Consider the following 18,308-nt stretch of genomic DNA (forward strand, 5'->3'; position numbering starts at 1 on the left):
GTTGTGCAGCAAGCAGGACCGACAGCGCACAATGTGCTTGGAAGTAGCAGCCAAGAAAGGTGTAGTTTGTGTCTATGGACAGTGCACACCTGTGTGGATCAGCACGCTTGTATTCAAATGGTTTCCACATGTGATGGTCTGCTAGAGGATGCAGAGAGCCATAGCCCCGCCCCCCAGGGCATGAAGCAGGCATGGAGGAGATCCAGGCCCCAGACATCCAGAGGCCCCAGAGTGCGAGAGCCCAAGGAGGACCACCGGAGGGGCATCCGTGCCACCCTCATGGGAAGGGCTGAGGAGAGCCCCAGATGAGGGTTCACCCAGCAGCCACGGAGCAGAAGCCAGAGGGGGCTGCAGTGGCGTGCCCGCCGGCTCTGCCGGCAGCCAGCTGTGCCTGACTGAACCGAGCCCGAGGGCCCCCCACGCCCCGGAAGAGGCCTGACCGAGCAACAGGCGCCAGGCCCCGCCAAGTAGCCACCGGGACTGAGCTGCTACATACCTGAGCGCCCAGCCCCGGGCAGAGCGATTTCTGAAACAACACGAATGGCTGAACTTGTGTCTAAACATCTAACTTTGACCTGTGTGTATGGATCCTACACACACCCAGCTGTTTTACATGTGATTGTTCATCAGTGTGTGATGGTACCGCTGAGACTTCTGCCTGTCAGATCATTGCTGTGTTTGAATCCCAGGTGAATACATTTGGAGGGCAGATCATGGCCTGGATGGTGAACGTAGCTACAATCGCTGCCAGGTACAGTCACAAACACGTCCTTCCTTCATATTTTTACCTAAAAATAGGATGCACCATTGTGACCTTTGACCTCCACATTCTGATCAGTGTAGTTCAGCCCTCGTGGCAGATTAAAGGATCTGTCCAGCTGTGTGAGTAACCTGAACACGGCGAGCACGTGGGAGGTCGTGGCCTATTGTCTCTGTGCTCTCTGCTTGCAGCCGTCTGTCTCAGGCTCATCCCACCCTTCGAGCCATCGACATGTTCACCTTCAGAGGACCTTCTCAGGTTGGAGACAGATTGCTGCTGAAGGCGATAGTGAACAACGCCTTCAGAAACAGGTATCCCAGAACGCTGGCAGAGACGCAGCACTGCAGCTGTGCAGCAGACAGAACCACTGGTTGCATACTGACACGTGTCCTTACTGCAGCATGGAGGTGGGCGTGCGCACGGAGGCCTACCATGAGGAGGGGCCTAACCGACACATAAACTCCGCCTTCATGACCTTTGAGGTGCTCGATGATGGCGGGAAGCCACGCACATTACCACGGATACGACCTGAACCCCTGGTGAGTTAAACTAACGCTCACAAACGGCTCGTTAGCGTGCTGCATCCATAAAGTGTCTGGATGTGACGCGGCTGTCTGTGATTGGCTAATACTGACTGAAAGACATGAAATCTGCTTCAGAATTTGTGGTATGAAACCGCTCTCTGATTGGCTAACAAGGTGTCAGCTATGAACGTTTCACAGCCAGACTCCTGATAACAGCTGATCTTCACCCAAGGTGAGCTCAGAGGCAGCGGTGGGTGACATCAGTGTAGCTGGGTCCGCCTTTTGCACCGCCCGTGGTGCTGATGGATGGATGACTGCGCAGCAGGAAACATGGCCTCTGCGTGCGTTTTCCTTCCTTTGTTTCTGGTGGAAGCGTCACAGCGTCCGTGGCTCACAGGCCTGAGCACGTCCACATGCCCCGTCACTGTGAACGCTGTTATTATGAACTCCATTCAAATGTTGAAATCATGTAAATACAGCATTACTATGATTGTTCCACATTATACACCTGCAGGAAAGCTCGGTCAGGGGAGTGTGTGCTGGTGGGGTTAAAGTGTGGAGCAGTAGATTGACAGGATAATGTTGGTGTCAGCTTCATTCACGCTTCATCTGTGGTGAAGCAGCTTGTGGAGATCGTCCTGTAGGATAAAACACGAGTGTCATAAAGAAGGTGCAGAAACACTCGATTAACCATTAAGCCGTGACGGCTGAGCAGCGATCAGAGCTTCACATCATGTTATCAGTCATAAATCCGTCTGATGGAGCGGCCTCGCTGTAGTCGTGGGTCGTTATCAGCATGAACAAACACCGAGTAATAACACTCCACTCAGTTTGTGCCACAGATCGGTGTACTGGTCATAAACTGGTGCTGGGAATCTGCCCGCTGTGTTACACACTGGTGCCCTCTGCCTGTGTGTCCGTCTCATTTACAGGAAGGACAAAGGAGGTTTCAGGAGGCAACGGCCAGGAAAAAGATCAGGCTGGACAGGTACATGTCTCCAAACAGCCCCTAATGCACCGTCTCTGCAGCTACATCAGCGTTTGTTGTGCAGCTTTGTGCACAGTGCCATCATCCTGATGCAGCATTCCTCTGTGTTTAGGAAGTACATCATTTCCCGCACGCAGGGGGAGGTGCCTCTGTCTGTTCCCTGGGATCCCACCAACCAGGTGAGGAGAAGCTCCACGCCGTCACCTGTACTGCTCACGTTAGTCCTCGTGGACTCACGGGAGAGAAACTTTCTTTATATACATGTGTGTATTACTGTATTACAAATAAGACAACTTGGCACCTTGTTACTAGCAGCTTGTCACAAACACATCATTAGTTCTCATTTCTGCAGCTGAATCTACCGGACATACGGGACATAAAACAGTATTTTTGCACCAATAAGGTGATTTCCACAGCTGCTCGTCAGCTGATGATGATCCTGTCACAGCCTGTGCTTGAGCTGGACACAGTAAACCTTTAATAGTTTTCTCAGCTGAGTCTCTTCACCCACATCAGCGTCTCAGCTGTGTGTCGGTGCTGCGTCGTCACGACTTGTGGGACGTGATTTCTGTTTCTTTCTTAAAGGATGTTCAGTGATTTGTTCCACTGCAGTTTGTATGATCTGACCGAGCAGACCTCAGCGTGTTCATGTCGTCCCACTTAGCTCCAAACCTGAGCCACAGTCAGACTCCCGCCGTGCCTGCAGACTGATTTAGTCGACTGAACCTCTGACAGGCCGACGTGTCGCACCGCTGTGCTTCACCTTCACTGCAGATGAGAAATAGTGCTGCAGCAGTTTGTCTTCATTTTGCACCCTTAATACTTACACTGTTAGACGGCGCTGATTCATATATAATAAGTAGTATTTGAATGGCGGGAGGCGGCCTGCTAACGCTGAGCTCTGGAGATGAGTTTGTGGTTCCTGTGTTTGTGCTTCCAGGTGTATCTGAGCTTTAACAACGTCTCAGCTCTGAAGATGCTGGCAGCCAGAAGCAGCTGGCGCCTGAGCTGTGAGAAGGACCAGGTATGTGCGTCTCACTAATGAGCTGTTTGTTTGTGTGAGTCTGCCCATCGGCGCTTTATGTTGTGTTCACAGGTTCAGCTTTACACCCTGGAGCAGAAGTCCATGCTGAGTTTCAAGATTGAATGTGAGGTGGACGTTCCTGCTCACAGAGCCTTTGATTTACTCGCCGAGCTGAGCAACAGGCCGAGCTGGGACTCGCATTACAAGTAAGACTCTGGGACTCGTCTGTTTGCCCGTTGCTACGAGTCAAGTTCAGCGGTTTCTGTGCGCGGCCTGTTTCGACTCGCTGCCTCGGTATTGTTCTCCGATTCCAATGATGGACTTTTCTGAGGTTCGGGGTTAAAAATAAGCGACGTGTGGTTTAGGTTCATGCTGCTCACTTTGCACTGAGGCTGACATGTTATGGTTAAAGTGACATTAGCTGTGAGGGCCTGTCTGTCTCTTTATTCTCACGTTTACATAAAAGGGGAACGGTGGCTCTCCCCCAGCCGAGCCAGCCTGCAGATGAAGCTCATCCTAGCTGCTTAGATTTGCAGCCTTACGCTTTGCATTGATCTCATGACCAGCAGGTGGTGGAAAGAACGTGGTGAGCAGCTCTTGAACCCAAACTCCCCTCGTCTGTGGAGGAGGCGGAGCTTTGTCTCCGATGCTGTCAACACCGTGGGCCTGTGCTGGTGGAGCAGACCACTGTGGGAAATCCCAGTTTTAAAACAATAACTGGATGTTGTGGATCGGTCACTGAGGTATCGCAGTGCTCAGCTTCCCCTGGAAAGTTATTTTTCACAGAGCTGAAAAGGAGGCGTTAACTCACTGTTGAGAAGATCTGGGCCCCCATTCCATCCTGGCTGTGGGACACCGGACCAGATCTTCACCCTCACAGGACGTCTGGAGAGAGGTTTATAAGTGCTCTGTAGACTCGGACAACCAGGTACCAGGACGGCGTCTGTGGGGTGTATCGCAGCGGTCCATTTAGAAATGGAGTGAAAGCTGTGGCTGCTCCTCAGTAGGAGGACTCGAGGGTGTGTGACCGATCCTGTGTGTGATATTCACGAACAGGATCTCTAAGTGTAGCTGATGTGAGGAGGGCAGCTTCCTTGTTTTTGCAGATGATGCAGTCCTGTTGGCTTCATCACAGTCTGACCCTTAATAAGGACTGGATGGATGGTTCAGAGGCCGTGGTTCTCCGGTGGAACGTCGCGGCAGGAGTCTGCCCCAAGCGAGGGTTTTTAATACGTTGGATTGTAAGGTGGAGCACGAGCTGTTTATGCAGTGATGTGGAGTTTAGATTTACAACTCCATCTAATATGCTATCATTGCATCAGGCCGGGGAGTTTGCATGTTCCCCCCGCGTCCCCCTGGGTTCCCCCCGCGTCTCCCTGGGTTCCCCCGCGTCCCCCCTGGGTTCCCCCTGCGTCCCCCCTGGGTTCCCCCTGCGTTCCCCCCGCGTCCCCCCTGGGTTCCCCCCGCGTCCCCCTGGGTTCCCCCGCGTCCCCCTGGGTTCCCCCTGCGTCCCCCTGGGTTCCCCCTGCGTTCCCCCTGCGTCCCCCCTGGGTTCCCCCCTGTCCTCCAGCTTCCTCCACAGTCCAAGACATGCAGTTAGTGGGTTGGGTTAACTGGAAACTCTCGTGTTTAGCCCTGCGACCGACTGGCGACCTGTCCAGTGTGTACCCTGCCTCTAAGACGGCTAGGATAGGCTCCACCCCCTGCGACCCTGAGAAGGATAAGCAGCAGAGATGGGTGGAGATCTGGGTGATGTCATCACCAAGCCCTTTGTTATGTAGTTTTCCCCTTCAGTGTCCCTATGCACGAGCTCCACCCCTCAGCTGGTGAAGCACAGAAGCAGCTGTTTGCCTCTGCGTGGATACCTGTGGAGTGAACTGCAGCTTAGTCTTTAAACAGTGCTGCCAGTCCCCTTTTTAACAGTGTGTATGTGTTTCCTCAAACAGGAAGTGCGAGCTGATTCAGCTGGTCGACAACGATGACTTCATATATCGTGTGGTGACTCCATCGGTGCGTCATGGCGCGATGGGATCTCCCACTGCAGCCAATCAGGCAAAAGGGATTCTCCAGGACTTCATCCTGTTGGCCTCCAAAAGGAAGCCATGTGGCAGCGGGTCAGTAGAGCCAGATCCATCCACCTGTGTCCTGCAGGGTTTCAAAGTCAAAGTCAAAGTCAAAGTCAACTTTATTTGTCGATTCTGCCACATGTACAGGACATACAGAGAATAGAAATTGCGTTACTCTCAATCCCTAGATAAATAGCAAATGAACATTTAAATATATTTAAATATAAAAGTGATTAAAAATGCAAGTAAAATAATTAAAAAGTAAAAATTTAAATAAATAAAATTTTACATATAACAAGAAAGCTATACAATATACAATATAAGGGTAAGTGACATTGAGTGTAAACCAGGCAGAGTAGTGCAAATAGGCAAATAGTGCAAATGGAGATTTAGTAATGTACGGTAAGAGAAAGTGTAACAACAAAGTCTTATGAGGTAATGGCAGTCCAATGCTCCACAAAGTGACTGGTAACTGGTGCAGGCCAGTGAGTGAGTCAGAGAGAGTGTGTGTGTGTGTGTGTGTGTGTGTGTGTGTGTGTGTGTGTGTGTGTTTGTGTGTGTGTGACAGAGTTCAGTGAGACCGTGGAGGAGAGAGGGGAGAGGGGGCAGAATCGGGAGGGAGTTTAGCTTCCTGACAGCCTGATGGATGAAGCTGTCCTTCAGTCTGCTGGTCCTGGCCTGGAGACTCCGCAGTCTCCTCCCCGACGGCAGCAGCTTGAAGAAGCTTTGCATTGGGTGCGTGGGATCAGCCGCTATGCAAAGGGCTTTTTTAGTGAGACGGGTGCTGTAAATGTCCTGGAGGGAGGGGAGAGAGACACCAATGATCCTCTCTGCAGCTCTCACTATGCGTTGGAGGGTTCTATGGCAGGACGCATTGCAGGCTCCAAACCACACAGTGATGCAGCTCGACAGGATGCTCTCGATGGTGCCTCTGTAGAAAGTGTGCATGATGGGGGCTGGTGCTCCTGCTCTTCTTAGTTTGCGGAGAAAGAAGAGACGCTGCTGTGATTTCTTGGCCAGTGCTGTGGTGTTGTACGTCCAGGAGAGATCCTCTGTGATGTGCACACCCAAGAACTTGGTGCTGCTCACTCTCTCCACAGACGCTCCGTCAATGGTCAGAGGAGCATGTTGGGTGTGCATTCTCCTGAAGTCCACAACAATCTCCTTCGTCTTCTCCACATTCAGAGAGAGATTCCCTTTCTGTTTTCCTTCAGAGACCCGTATGTCATCGCCCTGCGCTCCGTGTCCCTGCCCACTCACCCTCCCACTGAAGGCTATAACAGAGGAGAGGTTCTGTGTGCTGGATTCACCATACTGGAGACCAAAGACAACAAGTCCCTGGTGAGAAAAGCAGCAGTCGTACATGTGCTCTTATCACAGCTGGCTGTTATTAGTATGTTGTCTTTCTTTCAGATCAGCTACTTTAACCAGGCGTCTCCGGAGGTCCTTCCCTACATCTCCACAGATATTGCCGGCCTGTCCTCCTCTTTCTACCACACCTTCTGCTCCTGCAGCCAGTACTTGACCAGGAACAGACTGTGACAGTGGCAGCAGCCTGTCCGAGGCTCTCCTCAGCACCAGACGCTACTGTGGGGACAGCCTGCTTGGTTTATGTGGCGGGAAGACTTTATGATCATTTCATGGATTGATACAAAGGTCAGCAGTAACAATCGACGTGTTAAGTGAGTAAAATCAGCCGCTGTGTCAGTGACTGAGCTGCTGTTCATGTTTGTAGGTTAAAGGTACATGACTGTAACAGCTGTACAGGTGTGGGCTTGTACTTAATGCAGGTTCATTTTAACACTATAACTGTTTGCTGCAGTTCAACATGACGTGCTGGTTTAAAACATGAATATTCACTTTTTCCACTGAACTACAATAAAGTGCTGTGTTGTATTTTTCCTTGTTTTAATCGAGTGATGGATGATTTTCTTTGTTGTAAACGTTCAAAAATCAGCATTAAAAGTACCAAGTGAGCCTCTGAGAGCACTGATGCCACCTGTGACACTTTAAAGACACATTTATGGATGCAAATAATGCAGTGCTGCAGTCAGTAAGAGAGGCAGGCTGCATGTGAAATGTTAGCTGCAGCAGGAGAGTGTTTCATACGTGTTCAGCTGCTGCTGAATCACAAACCTCGGACAGGCTCACACAGGCTAAGAGGCTAATTCTGGTTTTGGACTTGGTTCCTTTAATAGAATTTATTATGAATTTTATAATAATCATTGAATCATATATATACAGTATAATGATGTTAACTTCAGCAACCCAAAGCAGCAGCATTTATATACACACTGAGACTCTGTGGTGACTATAAAAGCACATTTAAACCTGCTCTCAGCCCACACGTGCTCTGATCACTGAGGTAGAATATACAGGCTTCTGCTTGCTCTGCCTGCACGCTGTGCACGGAGCTCCTTCACCACAGTGACAGCTGCACCACCTTTCTTTGTGTCCACCTCAATTATAAAGTCGTATTTGTCCATCATTCCCAGTAAAGCATAAAGCTGCTCCTGCCCCGTGGGCAGCGAGGCTGCATTCAGGTGTAGAGCCACCCTCTGTGACACCGCCGCTGGGATCCGAGGAGGCCATCTGTGTTCAGCCAGGACTACAGTGACGTATGGAAACAGGCGCTCGACTGTGGACACAAAGACCTGGAGCAAAGAGAAGGACGACTATGAAACAGCCTAAAATGACACGTTTCCATCGTCTAACTGGATCGGCACTGGACATTGTTGGAGTGAACTTGAGCTTGGCTGACCAAGCCTGAGCAGCTAAAAAGCCTTCATGACGAACAGAGGATTGCATTTGCTTGGGGACCGTCTGACAAACATGCAGCTTATACAACTGTTCTCTCTGTGGGGGTGTGATAGTTTCCCAGCCAGGGTGGACCCTCGAGGAGGCTCCAACATTTACACCTGCTCGATTCTAGTTGGATGGATTTCCAGCCAGGTGTGTTAAACGTGACATGCGTCTGCTCTGTTCTTTATTAACGTATTGTCTGCAGACACTGCTTCGGGGGGATCAGATGTGCTTACTGCTGTGCTGTCGCTGCTCTGTAAGCCCTCCATGCTGATCCACACAGGCCTGTGGAGCTCGTCGGCCCCGTAGGCTGACTGCAGCAGGTTAAGAGAAGCCTCCAGCAGCTGCTGACTCTGGACCCTCAGGTAAATTCCCCAGGAGGTATCAGCAGCCTGCCCAAGGGTCTGAATAACATCCTGAGAACACACACATGATTGGCCTTAATAAAAATGTAACCTGGCTGGTGGTTGGCTGGTGATCTACAGATATACCTGCAGTGTGAGGAGCTCTGAGCTCCTTCCAGAACCTTCTACCAGAAGGACTCCAGGTCGACTGCTGTCAGAGGTCACACGAACGACCAGCATCCCGCTGCCCCCACCTGTTAGTGAAACAGAGTATCAGTGTGACTTTAAGGTGGTGCGACAGCAGCATGTGCAGGTTTACAGTTTGACATCATCAGGATGAACAGCTGATCTGTGACATGCTGCATTATCATGAGGTGATGAGGAGACCGCAGCTGTGAAGGGACGGACAGGCTGTGACCACGACTGATACTCAAAGGGCCAAATGTTAGCCGCACCTCTGCAGCAGTCACTTCCCCGTTGTCCAACACGCCGCCTCGGTCCACTGCGGCTTCAAACACTGATTTCTGATCAAGCAGCTGTGCTCTGTATTCTCTGCTCAGCACAGCTGTGAACACTTCTGGCGCTTTCATTTCTACCAAAACAACAGATAGTTTGCGTTTTTCACAATTGTTACTGTAACGGTCAAAATCCCAGGACATCAGCTTTTCTGCCACCAAGAGTCACTAAGAACATCATCCTGATGACCGATGTGAACGAAAGGTTCAGCTGCCACATGACTTCAGTGCATACAGCAAGTTCACTTTAAAAATACCTTGAGAAAAAACTCACGAGGGATCTCTGAATGCTTCGTGGCACAAATGAGGCAGTTTCTTGGTGTTTCTGGCGACAGTGCCCCGCTGTCATTCATGATGTTACCACCAGATGTCGCTAGCATATGTAAAGTACAACTTTGAGAGTGTGCTTTGCCCGGGCGTTTCAGTCTGGCCCGTTAAAATCAGGTTATAAACCCTGAGGTGTAAAACCTGCCTGAAAGCTGACGGAGCAGGGAGGCCCGGCCGGTGACGGGGAGCAAAGGCACAGCCAGGCGGTTCATGAGGTCTGAGCTGTAACCTGGGTGGAGAAACTCCATCAGATCTCCTCCAGGATAGAACCTCCTCACGCTGTCCTGCTTACCTGTGAACACACACAATGAACCAGGAAGAACTAAACAGAAGCAAACTCTTCATCTCAGAAGAAGCTTAAACAAATGCACACAATGAGCAGAAGGTTCAGTTTCCAATGATTTTTCATGTAGTTTTCTAATAATGTTTTTCTTTAGTCTTCAACAACAGTCAGAACTCACTGAAAACAAATCTGTTGATTTGAATAAATCACACACACACAATTATTATTTTACCCAAACATAGTCTGTGTAAGTCTGCTCCATATGAACGCTCCTCACCTACAGCCTGCTTAAATTCTGACAGCGTGGGTTCATATATGTCATAGTAGACTTGCCACGGGTGGGTGTTGTCACGGACAAACAGCAGGTCGCTGACGCTGGGGTTAACAGAGCCCTGCCACAAAGTCAGGCTGAACCTAGACACAAAACATGACAGTCAGTCTGTGGCGCTCATGGGCAGCGAGCAGCCCCCAGTTACTGGTTTGATTAGCAGATTTCCAGTCATTGCCATAGTAAACGTGGAAGTTATCTGTTACCGTGGTGACTGGTTGAGGAGCCAGCTCAGGTGCTGCCAGCCGCTGCGAACCAGCATGGCGTGGACTGGGAACGTCACCTAAGAGACGAAACGTTGACCAGTCAGCTCTGCCGTTCTCCGACACCTCAGAGCGTTCTCATCCCAGCACGCAACACACCGACGATTTGTCCCAGGCGTGTTGGGATGGGAGCGTGTTGAACTGGGACCACTGAAACCTGGATTCACACTTACCCTTTGAGGTACGTCTTTGATCATGTTGTACATTTCTTCCACCGTGGCTCTGGAGTAGGTTTCGTTTGTGAGCTGGTGAATATAGAGGACCTAAAGAAATAAAGCACATACAGCTGTTATTCAGTCAAAAATATAAACCATGTGTTTACCATCTCCACTGTGGAGGCCAGGCCTCCATCACTCTCCATGATGGGATGGCATGTTGCTGCAGGATGCTGTGGTAGCCATGCTGGGTCAGTGTGCCTTCAGTTTAAATAAATCTCCACCAGTGTCACCAGTAAAGCCCCCCACACCAGCAAACCATCAACCCCATGCTTCACAGTGGGAACCGTGCATGTAGAGACCATCGTTCACAAAGACACGGCGGGTGGAATCAAAGTTCTCCAATTTGGACTCATCTTGTGTTTCTTGGCCCAAACAAATCTCTGCTTGTTGCTTTTCCTTAGTCGTGGTTTCTCAGCAGCTATTTGACCATAAAGGCCTGATTTGTACAGTCTCTACTCTACTCAGATGTGTCTCTACTCTGTGTGGCATCTATCTGGGCTCTAATCTGAGCTGCTGTTAACTTGTGATTTCTGAGGCTGGTGACTCGGATGATTGTATCCTCAGCAGCAGAGGGACTCCTGGTCTTCCTTTCCTGGGGCGTCCTCATGTCAGACAGTTTCATCGTAGTGTTGATGGTTTTTCTGACTGCACTTGGGGACACATTCAAAGTTTCCGACTGACTGACCTTCAGCTCTTACAGTAATGATGGGCTGTTGTTTCTCTTTACTTAGCTCATTGGTTCTTGCCATAATATGAATTTCAACAGTTGTCAAATAGGTTGGTACACAGCTAACAGCCCTGACTTCTGCACAACACGACTGATGGTCCCAACACCACCAATGAACCCTGACAGGCTCACCTGTGAGGTGAAACCATCTCAGGTGACGACATCATGAAGCTGAGAGAAGGCCGCAGCTCTGTCAACAAAACAAAGGGCGGCTACTCACAGGACTCTAAATGTATTTTAGAGTTATCATTGTTTTCTTTGCTACATAATTCCATATATCTTGCTTTGATGTCTTCAGTATCTACAGTGTAGAAAGTAGTAGAAATAAAGAGAACCATGAAATGAGAAGGTGTCCAAACTCTTGATGGGTGATGCATGTCAACATTAATTCAACTGTCTTTAATTTTAGGGATCACAGGAACATAAAAGCTGTTTTGTCTACTTTAGCTCAAAGGATCTTTTTGAAGCTCAAAGTTCTTCTTCCAGCTTTGAATTCTCTCATAAATGTCAGTTCAGGATTCCTTGAGTCTCTTCCTGTTTCTGACAGGAACATTCCCAGAACCTCGTCACATGCCTGGTATAATGGTTCAATGGGGTTCTTACTGCGAGCGTGCCATACCTTCCACCCAGGAGACAAAGTCACATCTGGAAACTTGTCCTGAATGAGTTCCAAAAACCTGAAAAAAGAGGGAGACATAAACATGGACTGATTCTTACGTAGCACTTTCCTGCTCTCCCAAGTCTCCACACCACACTCACCCAGTCACTTTCTTCTAAGCTTTTTAGTGCTTCCTAACTACATTCGTGCTGAGATCGGAGAGCGACCTGGGGCTAGTATCATGCCCAGGGACACTTGGCATGCAGACTGGAGGATCCAGGGATCGAACCACCAACCTCCCGATCAGTCTTTAGATGTTAGACATTTTCCCTTCCTAATTCTGAACTCTGTCCAAGGGTCTGTGTCCGGTCTAGCTGGATTTCATACCTGCTTCCATTGACTGGAGCTACAAAGCTTGGGACGTTGGGGCCTCTGAGGATGTCTGCATTCAGCCACACAGGTCTGTTTATTCCCTTGTTGCTTTCCTTTTGTTTAAGCAGGTCCAGTGACAAACCCACTGATTCCAGAGCCTTAAAGTCCAACTTGATGCCTGCAAACGAACACGCCTTTAAAAACTGTGATCAGATGGACTTTCTGTGGAAACAGTTCTGATCTGTACCTTTTCCAGAAGCCAGTACAGCATCTAACCATTCGTCGAGAGTGTTGTCACTATATATGTCGGGAGGGTGTGCCATGATCGGCACTGGCTTTTCATCAGGGGTCCCATAACCCATGAGAGTGACGTCAGCTTCCAAGATCATGGTGTCACCTGGAAAGATGACAGGAGGCGGTGCTTGTTTTGTCTGTACCTGACTGTAGGTTCAGGCACCGACACCATCAAATAATGCAGTGTTGTCTGTGTGAGTGTTTTTACCCATGAGCGCTTTGTACATGTCCTCCTTGCTGTTGGCTCGGTGAAACCACGTAGCCAAAAGGCCGTCCGCTTCACTGATGTTCCCCGTCTGCACCAAGTACTCCAGCATGTCTCCACCAGAGAACGAGGCAGAAGACGGAGCTGAGGAACACGATTGGACAGCAAGACAGTGACGGAGTCATAGGTACGTAGTCCCTGTCACAGCAGAACTGGGAGCTTTCAGCTAAAACAGCCGACGGTGTGTTTGGGGAGGCTGCTCTTTGTTGGGAGAGCAGCTTGTTTAAAGTTCATTCATCTCTTCAGCTTAAAGATTCTGTCAGCTGAAGCGAGACAGATGGGATTTGGCTTTTAAAGAAGGTTGCAGATACTCATGAAGGCAAGGCAAGTTTATTTGTATAGCACAATTCAACAACAAGGTGATTCAAAGTGCTTTACAGAGACATTAGAAACAAGAACAAATAAAAAGCATGATTTAAAATTGATTAAAACAAGCAAGCAAGCAAGCAAGCAAACAAACAAACAAACAAACAAACAAACAAACGTATATAAAATCAAAACAGATAAAATCAGTAGTTAAATGTTAGTTTTGAAATTTAAGCTTAAAGTGTGGATTTGGTGCTTTATTCAAATGCAGCTGAGAACAGGTGAGTCTTCAACCTGGATTTAAATAAACTGAGTGTTTCAGCTGATCTGAGGCTTTCTGGGAGTTTGTTCCAGATATAAGGAGCATAAAAGCTGAATGCAGCTTCTCCGTGTCTGGTTCTGACTCTGAATGCTTTTTTCTTAGTGTCTTTTTTAAAGAAGCTACTGTCACATATTACTCAAAGAGACCAAGGTCTAACAGCACAAAACACATCGTGTAACATTATCTTTGTTACACATTTCATGTCAGTTGATTCAAAAGTCACACAGTTCAAAGCAGCCGTGTACTTTTTGTCCACATGACTATGGTCCTGTCATAAGACCAGAAGCCAAATGATGAGCACTCATGCATCATGGCATTGCAATGAGCTGCAGTATGATATCAAATGAACTTTGATCACTGTAATCACTGATTTTAGCAGCAGCAATATAAAGTTGTGATGCTGACACAGCGAGTATTTAAGTGTTACGTTTGGAGAAGGCACACTGCTGGAGGCTGCAGCACCCTGTGAAACCCTGCAACACTGTGGGCTGTTTCACCTGTGCAAAGACATCTTACTGTCGCTGTACACTCAGGTGAACTCTACATGCAGTAGGTATGTATGTCACAACACTGCCAGTCGTGCACTTTGAGCTTCCATTCAACTTTCAGAACCACGGCTAAGCCTACAGTCTGTGTTTGGCCTTATTAGACAGACACTGTGAAGAGGAAGGAGGGGGACACACGCAGCAAAGGGCCGCAGGTCGGACTCAAACCGTGCTGCACGTAGTCGCCTGCTCATCCAACTAAAGCAGCGCCCTGGTCTTTACAGTGAAACGTGGTGATGATTAGGTTAGGTAAAAGCAGTAATGTCACAGTTTACTGATGGTGTACATGACAGCAGTTAAAAAATCCTGAACTGAAACATTTGGAAGAACTATGGTGCAAACAGAAAACAAGAAACAAAGCTTTGGCACGTCTGCTCAGATTTGACTGTTGTTCAGATCCATCCATCCATCCGTCCATTTGCTTCCGCTTATCCTTTTCAGGGTCGCGGGGGGCGCTGGAGCCTATCCCACCTGTCATAGGGCGAGAGGCGGGGTACACCCTGGACAGGTCGCCAGTCTGTCGCAGGGCCAACACACAGGGACAGACAACCATTCACACTCACATTCACTCGCACATTCAAACCTAGTGGCAATTTGGATTATCCAATTAACCTATCCCCACAAGCTGCATGTCTTTGGACGGTGGGAGGAAGCCGGAGTACCCGGAGAGAACCCACGCAAACACGGGGAGAACATGCAAACTCCACACAGAAAGACCCCGGCCTGATGGTGGAATTGAACTCAGGACCTTCTTGCTGTGCGGCAACCACCGTGCCACCGTGCTGCTCAGATCCAATGCAGAGAAAATGCTTTGAAGGCCACAGGTGCTGCAACCAGCTCCAGCTGGACTCTGATATTATTGCAGTTGTATATAATACAGTATATAAGTACAAAGTACTGTGAAATGTACCTCTGGTGATGAGTAATAAATACATTTACTCAGGTATGTTTCATCATCTGGATCATAAACAAAAAGTTGCATCATTGTTTTATCATATAAATCGTACATATTGTAAAAATGTACCTGGCGTCTTAGTGAGCAGCACAACAGGTACAACGATGACAGTCAGCAGCACGATGAGCACAACAGCCACAGACGACATTATCAGCAGTCGTTTGGGCAGCACGCCACGCTTCTTTGGGCCTCGCTCCACTCGCTGGTCGTCAGCCTCGGGCTCCATCCTGTGGGGATACACGATTAATGCTCGTCGGTCTATTCTGTGTTAGAAGCAGCATTTCAGCATGTTGTAGAGGTTTACCTGACCTCACACATGCATGTCTCACAAGTGTACATGCTGCTTCATCCATTTTATTAAAGAGCAACTGATTTGTCTCCAACCTGTTTTGCTTTCCTTCTGATCCTCCAGCAGTTCGTTCATCTCTCCTTTTGTCCTCTCCTGCCATTCTCACACGTCTCCTGTCTAGGTTCAAATGTCTAAGAAGTCGGAGACCTCAGGGAGCGCTCGCTCTTCTTTTATACGATCCTTTATCTCAGGTGCAGAGAACAGTTTTCCTTCTGATAAGGCGCACACACTCTTCAGTGTCCACTTGCTGCCTGACGAGCTGTGAAGCTCTTCTGTTATGTAATCTTCACTGTTCTGGGATTACAACACACCTTGTAACAAATCTCCCTCTACATATTTTGTCCGTGTTTGGAAGAATTGTGCATTACTCCACAGTGCCACACGGAAACATGGGAGGGATTATGGCATGAACATTTTCACATTTCTACAAACATGTTACTTCCCACAGGTTCGTGTGTCAGCCATCTGTCTCATAGTTACAGCACTGGTTCCCAAACTTTTTCTGCTGCGCCCCCTTTGTTTTACAAGAAAAATGTTCGCAAATACAAGTAATCTGCAATAAATTACAGGCAGTAAGAAAATAAACTACTAACTCTTTTACGCTGCGTCCGCACCTACACGGGTGTTTCTGAACACGCAGCTGTTTCGTCCACGTAAACGGCGTTTTCACAGAAAACTGGGATTTTTTAAAACCCTTTGTGTTTACGTGTGGACGAGGAATACAGAGTTTGTCACGCAACGTCAAAGGTATGCGCCTTTTTTCACGTCACGCTGTGGCCACGTTATTGTTTACATGAGATGAATGGCAGAATGGCAGATAGAGACGAAATACTGTTAATCTGACTGTCTGCAGGTTTACACGCAGTTACTGTCCCTCTGTTTACAAAGGCAGAGACGTCACGGTGTCATTATTTTACTGTAGTTGGTTTCTCCTGTGTAATAATGTTCAACATTGCATCAATACATTTTTTTTTGTTACTGGGAGTTGGCACCCTGTTAGTGAGGTTGCTTAAGCTAAGTACTCTTTAAAATGCCAGAATAGGGAGGATGGAGCAGGTTTAAGTTTATTAGATTGATCAGTATTGCTGAACTATGAAATATTTTTTGCATACAGGTCTAACAGAATAGCTTTAGTGTTGTTGGTTATTTAAACTTGAGTATGAACTTATACAAAATGCAGCAAGATATTAAAAAACAGTTTTATTGATTAAAAACACCATATCGGATTCATATCAGTATCGGCAGATATCCAAATTTATGATATCGGTATCGGACATAAAAAGTGGTATCGTGCCATCTCTAGTCACTATTGGCGACTCCAATAGGGTTACCTGTCAACTGTGGTGTATGTATGTATGTATGTATGCATGTATGTATGTATGGTGAAAGTCCCTCTTTTTGCTCCTCCCCTCACCTGTGGATGGACGGTGCTGTTACCGTGGTGACAGCTTGGATGTGTTTCAGTCCTGCCTGGTTATCACTGCAGGAATCTTTCACATTTATTACAGGTAATAACTCTGATTTTTCTGTGTGTTATGAACTAAATGTATCCTGATACACACAGAGATGGATGAGCAGAGGTCACATGATGAAGAACAAACATGGAGTCTTTGATTGATTTAGATATTTATTGATGAATGCAAACAAACCTGACACTGAACCATCGTCCAGCAGAACAAACCTGATCACATGACCTGCTGACCCAAACAGTGCAAAGCTCCATGGCAACAGCAACAAACAGCCTCACATATGTTAACAGAGGCTGTTAGAAGCACAGAGTCTTTACAGTCTTTCTCCTGTTTGGACACAGATCTCTGCACATCTTCATCACAGTTCCTCACAGACGTGCAGAGTGTGTGGATATCAAAGCTAAGTTTCCACCATGTTTGTAGTCTGTACTGGGACTCATGGAGCATCTCTCTATGAGCACTCAGTGCGTCCCAGTTTAACCAGCAGCCTTCACACCACACATCACACAGACATGGAAACTTCAAACCTCAGACTGAAGACACCATCAGAAATAAATAGATTGTGATGAAGATGAAGAACTGCAACAGTTTGCTGTGGTTTTTTCTGTTCCTGTCAGAAATAAGAGTCTGGCAGCACTTTGCTCTCCTTCCACATGTTTAAGGAGGAAGTGAAGAAGAGCGAGTGAGTCGTCTTCCTCTGTGGGCCCAACATCAGGCAGCAGCCACGTATTTTTAAAAACCCAGCACACTGCTTCAGAAACACTGAGTCCAGGTGACCAGAGTCATGTGATCAGTGAGGTCTTCACTCAGGACGTCACTGCTTCAGGACCTGATTCAGAGGTTTATGAGGACGTGGATCATTGGTGCTGATGTTGTGTGAGAGCTGGTGAACCATGGGGAACATAAATAACAACCAGGCCATCAGCAGTTCTACCCCCAGCTCTAAAACCTACATAATACACTATACATATAGTTATATAGGTTATAGTATGTTATATATAAACGTAGCTGAAGCAGTTTCATTTGTAGCTTCACGCTGCACTTCACATGTTTGTCCACCAGATGGCAGCACAGAGGCCTGTGTTGGAAAGCTTTGAGTAACCAACCAGGAAATATCTGTGTGTAAAAACAGCAACACAAGAATCCAGGATGAAGACAAGAAACTCAAAGCTCACAAAACAGGTGGAGCTAATTTTGTGACGTGTTTCTGTAAAAACACCACAGAAGTGAATCATCAAAGTTTCCATGTGAGCTGATGATGCTGCTGCAGAGTTTCTGTGAACCTCCTGTGACCCCGCCTCCTCATACAGAGACATCTGATTGCTCTTCAAACTGCATCACGTGGACACATGTGATTGTGTGTTGTAGTATTGATCCCAATGCTGGTATCAGTCCTGGATCAATAACACTGGATGGATGCGTTCTGAGCTGTGTTACAGACAAACATGGAAACTGACAGGTCTGTGTCATTCACAGTCTGTAACACTTCTAAACAACAGAGGCTGACCCAAGTGCCTCAGAGCCAGGCACGCTCACATCACAGCTCTCTAAATAAGCCAGTTTCAAAATAAGAGCTGAAAGCTGTGTTTGCTTGTGTTAGCTTATTATTGTGGAGACTAACATTCAGTGATCATGTGTTCAGACTCATAATGATTACTCTCAGA

At 47.8% G+C, this 18,308-nt stretch overlaps 2 protein-coding genes across 2 annotated transcripts in view; one reads left to right on the plus strand and one right to left on the minus strand.

The window, feature by feature from the left end:
• The window catches only part of LOC146648878 (acyl-coenzyme A thioesterase 11-like), a 14,077-nt gene extending 6,738 nt beyond the window's left edge, over positions 1-7,339 (plus strand). Inside the window, exons 8-17 of the mRNA XM_085388271.1 lie at positions 690-751; positions 952-1,071; positions 1,161-1,299; positions 2,217-2,272; positions 2,385-2,451; positions 3,213-3,296; positions 3,369-3,502; positions 5,243-5,410; positions 6,577-6,703; positions 6,776-7,339. Coding sequence (XP_085244397.1) covers positions 690-751; positions 952-1,071; positions 1,161-1,299; positions 2,217-2,272; positions 2,385-2,451; positions 3,213-3,296; positions 3,369-3,502; positions 5,243-5,410; positions 6,577-6,703; positions 6,776-6,904 — 1,086 coding nt within the window. The 3' untranslated portion in view covers positions 6,905-7,339. The remainder of the gene's footprint in view (positions 1-689; positions 752-951; positions 1,072-1,160; positions 1,300-2,216; positions 2,273-2,384; positions 2,452-3,212; positions 3,297-3,368; positions 3,503-5,242; positions 5,411-6,576; positions 6,704-6,775) is intronic.
• Positions 7,340-7,701: 362 nt separating this feature from the next.
• On the minus strand, positions 7,702-15,275 carry LOC146648879 (protein FAM151A-like). The gene is made up of 13 exons (XM_085388253.1): positions 15,211-15,275; positions 14,896-15,053; positions 12,642-12,782; positions 12,387-12,536; positions 12,155-12,317; positions 11,789-11,846; positions 10,398-10,487; positions 10,168-10,244; positions 9,911-10,047; positions 9,496-9,642; positions 8,656-8,762; positions 8,401-8,580; positions 7,702-8,016 (listed from the first exon to the last, which is right to left on the minus strand). Exons 1-13 carry the CDS (start codon positions 15,273-15,275, stop codon positions 7,720-7,722), a joined length of 1,770 nt encoding a protein of 589 aa, XP_085244379.1. The 3' UTR covers positions 7,702-7,719.
• Positions 15,276-18,308: the final 3,033 nt, after the last annotated feature.

This window comes from Rhamphochromis longiceps, linkage group LG18, assembly GCF_057381845.1.
Source record: "Rhamphochromis longiceps isolate RC_006_pf linkage group LG18, R_longiceps_female_GT1.1, whole genome shotgun sequence".
Classification (NCBI taxonomy): domain Eukaryota; kingdom Metazoa; phylum Chordata; class Actinopteri; order Cichliformes; family Cichlidae; genus Rhamphochromis; species Rhamphochromis longiceps.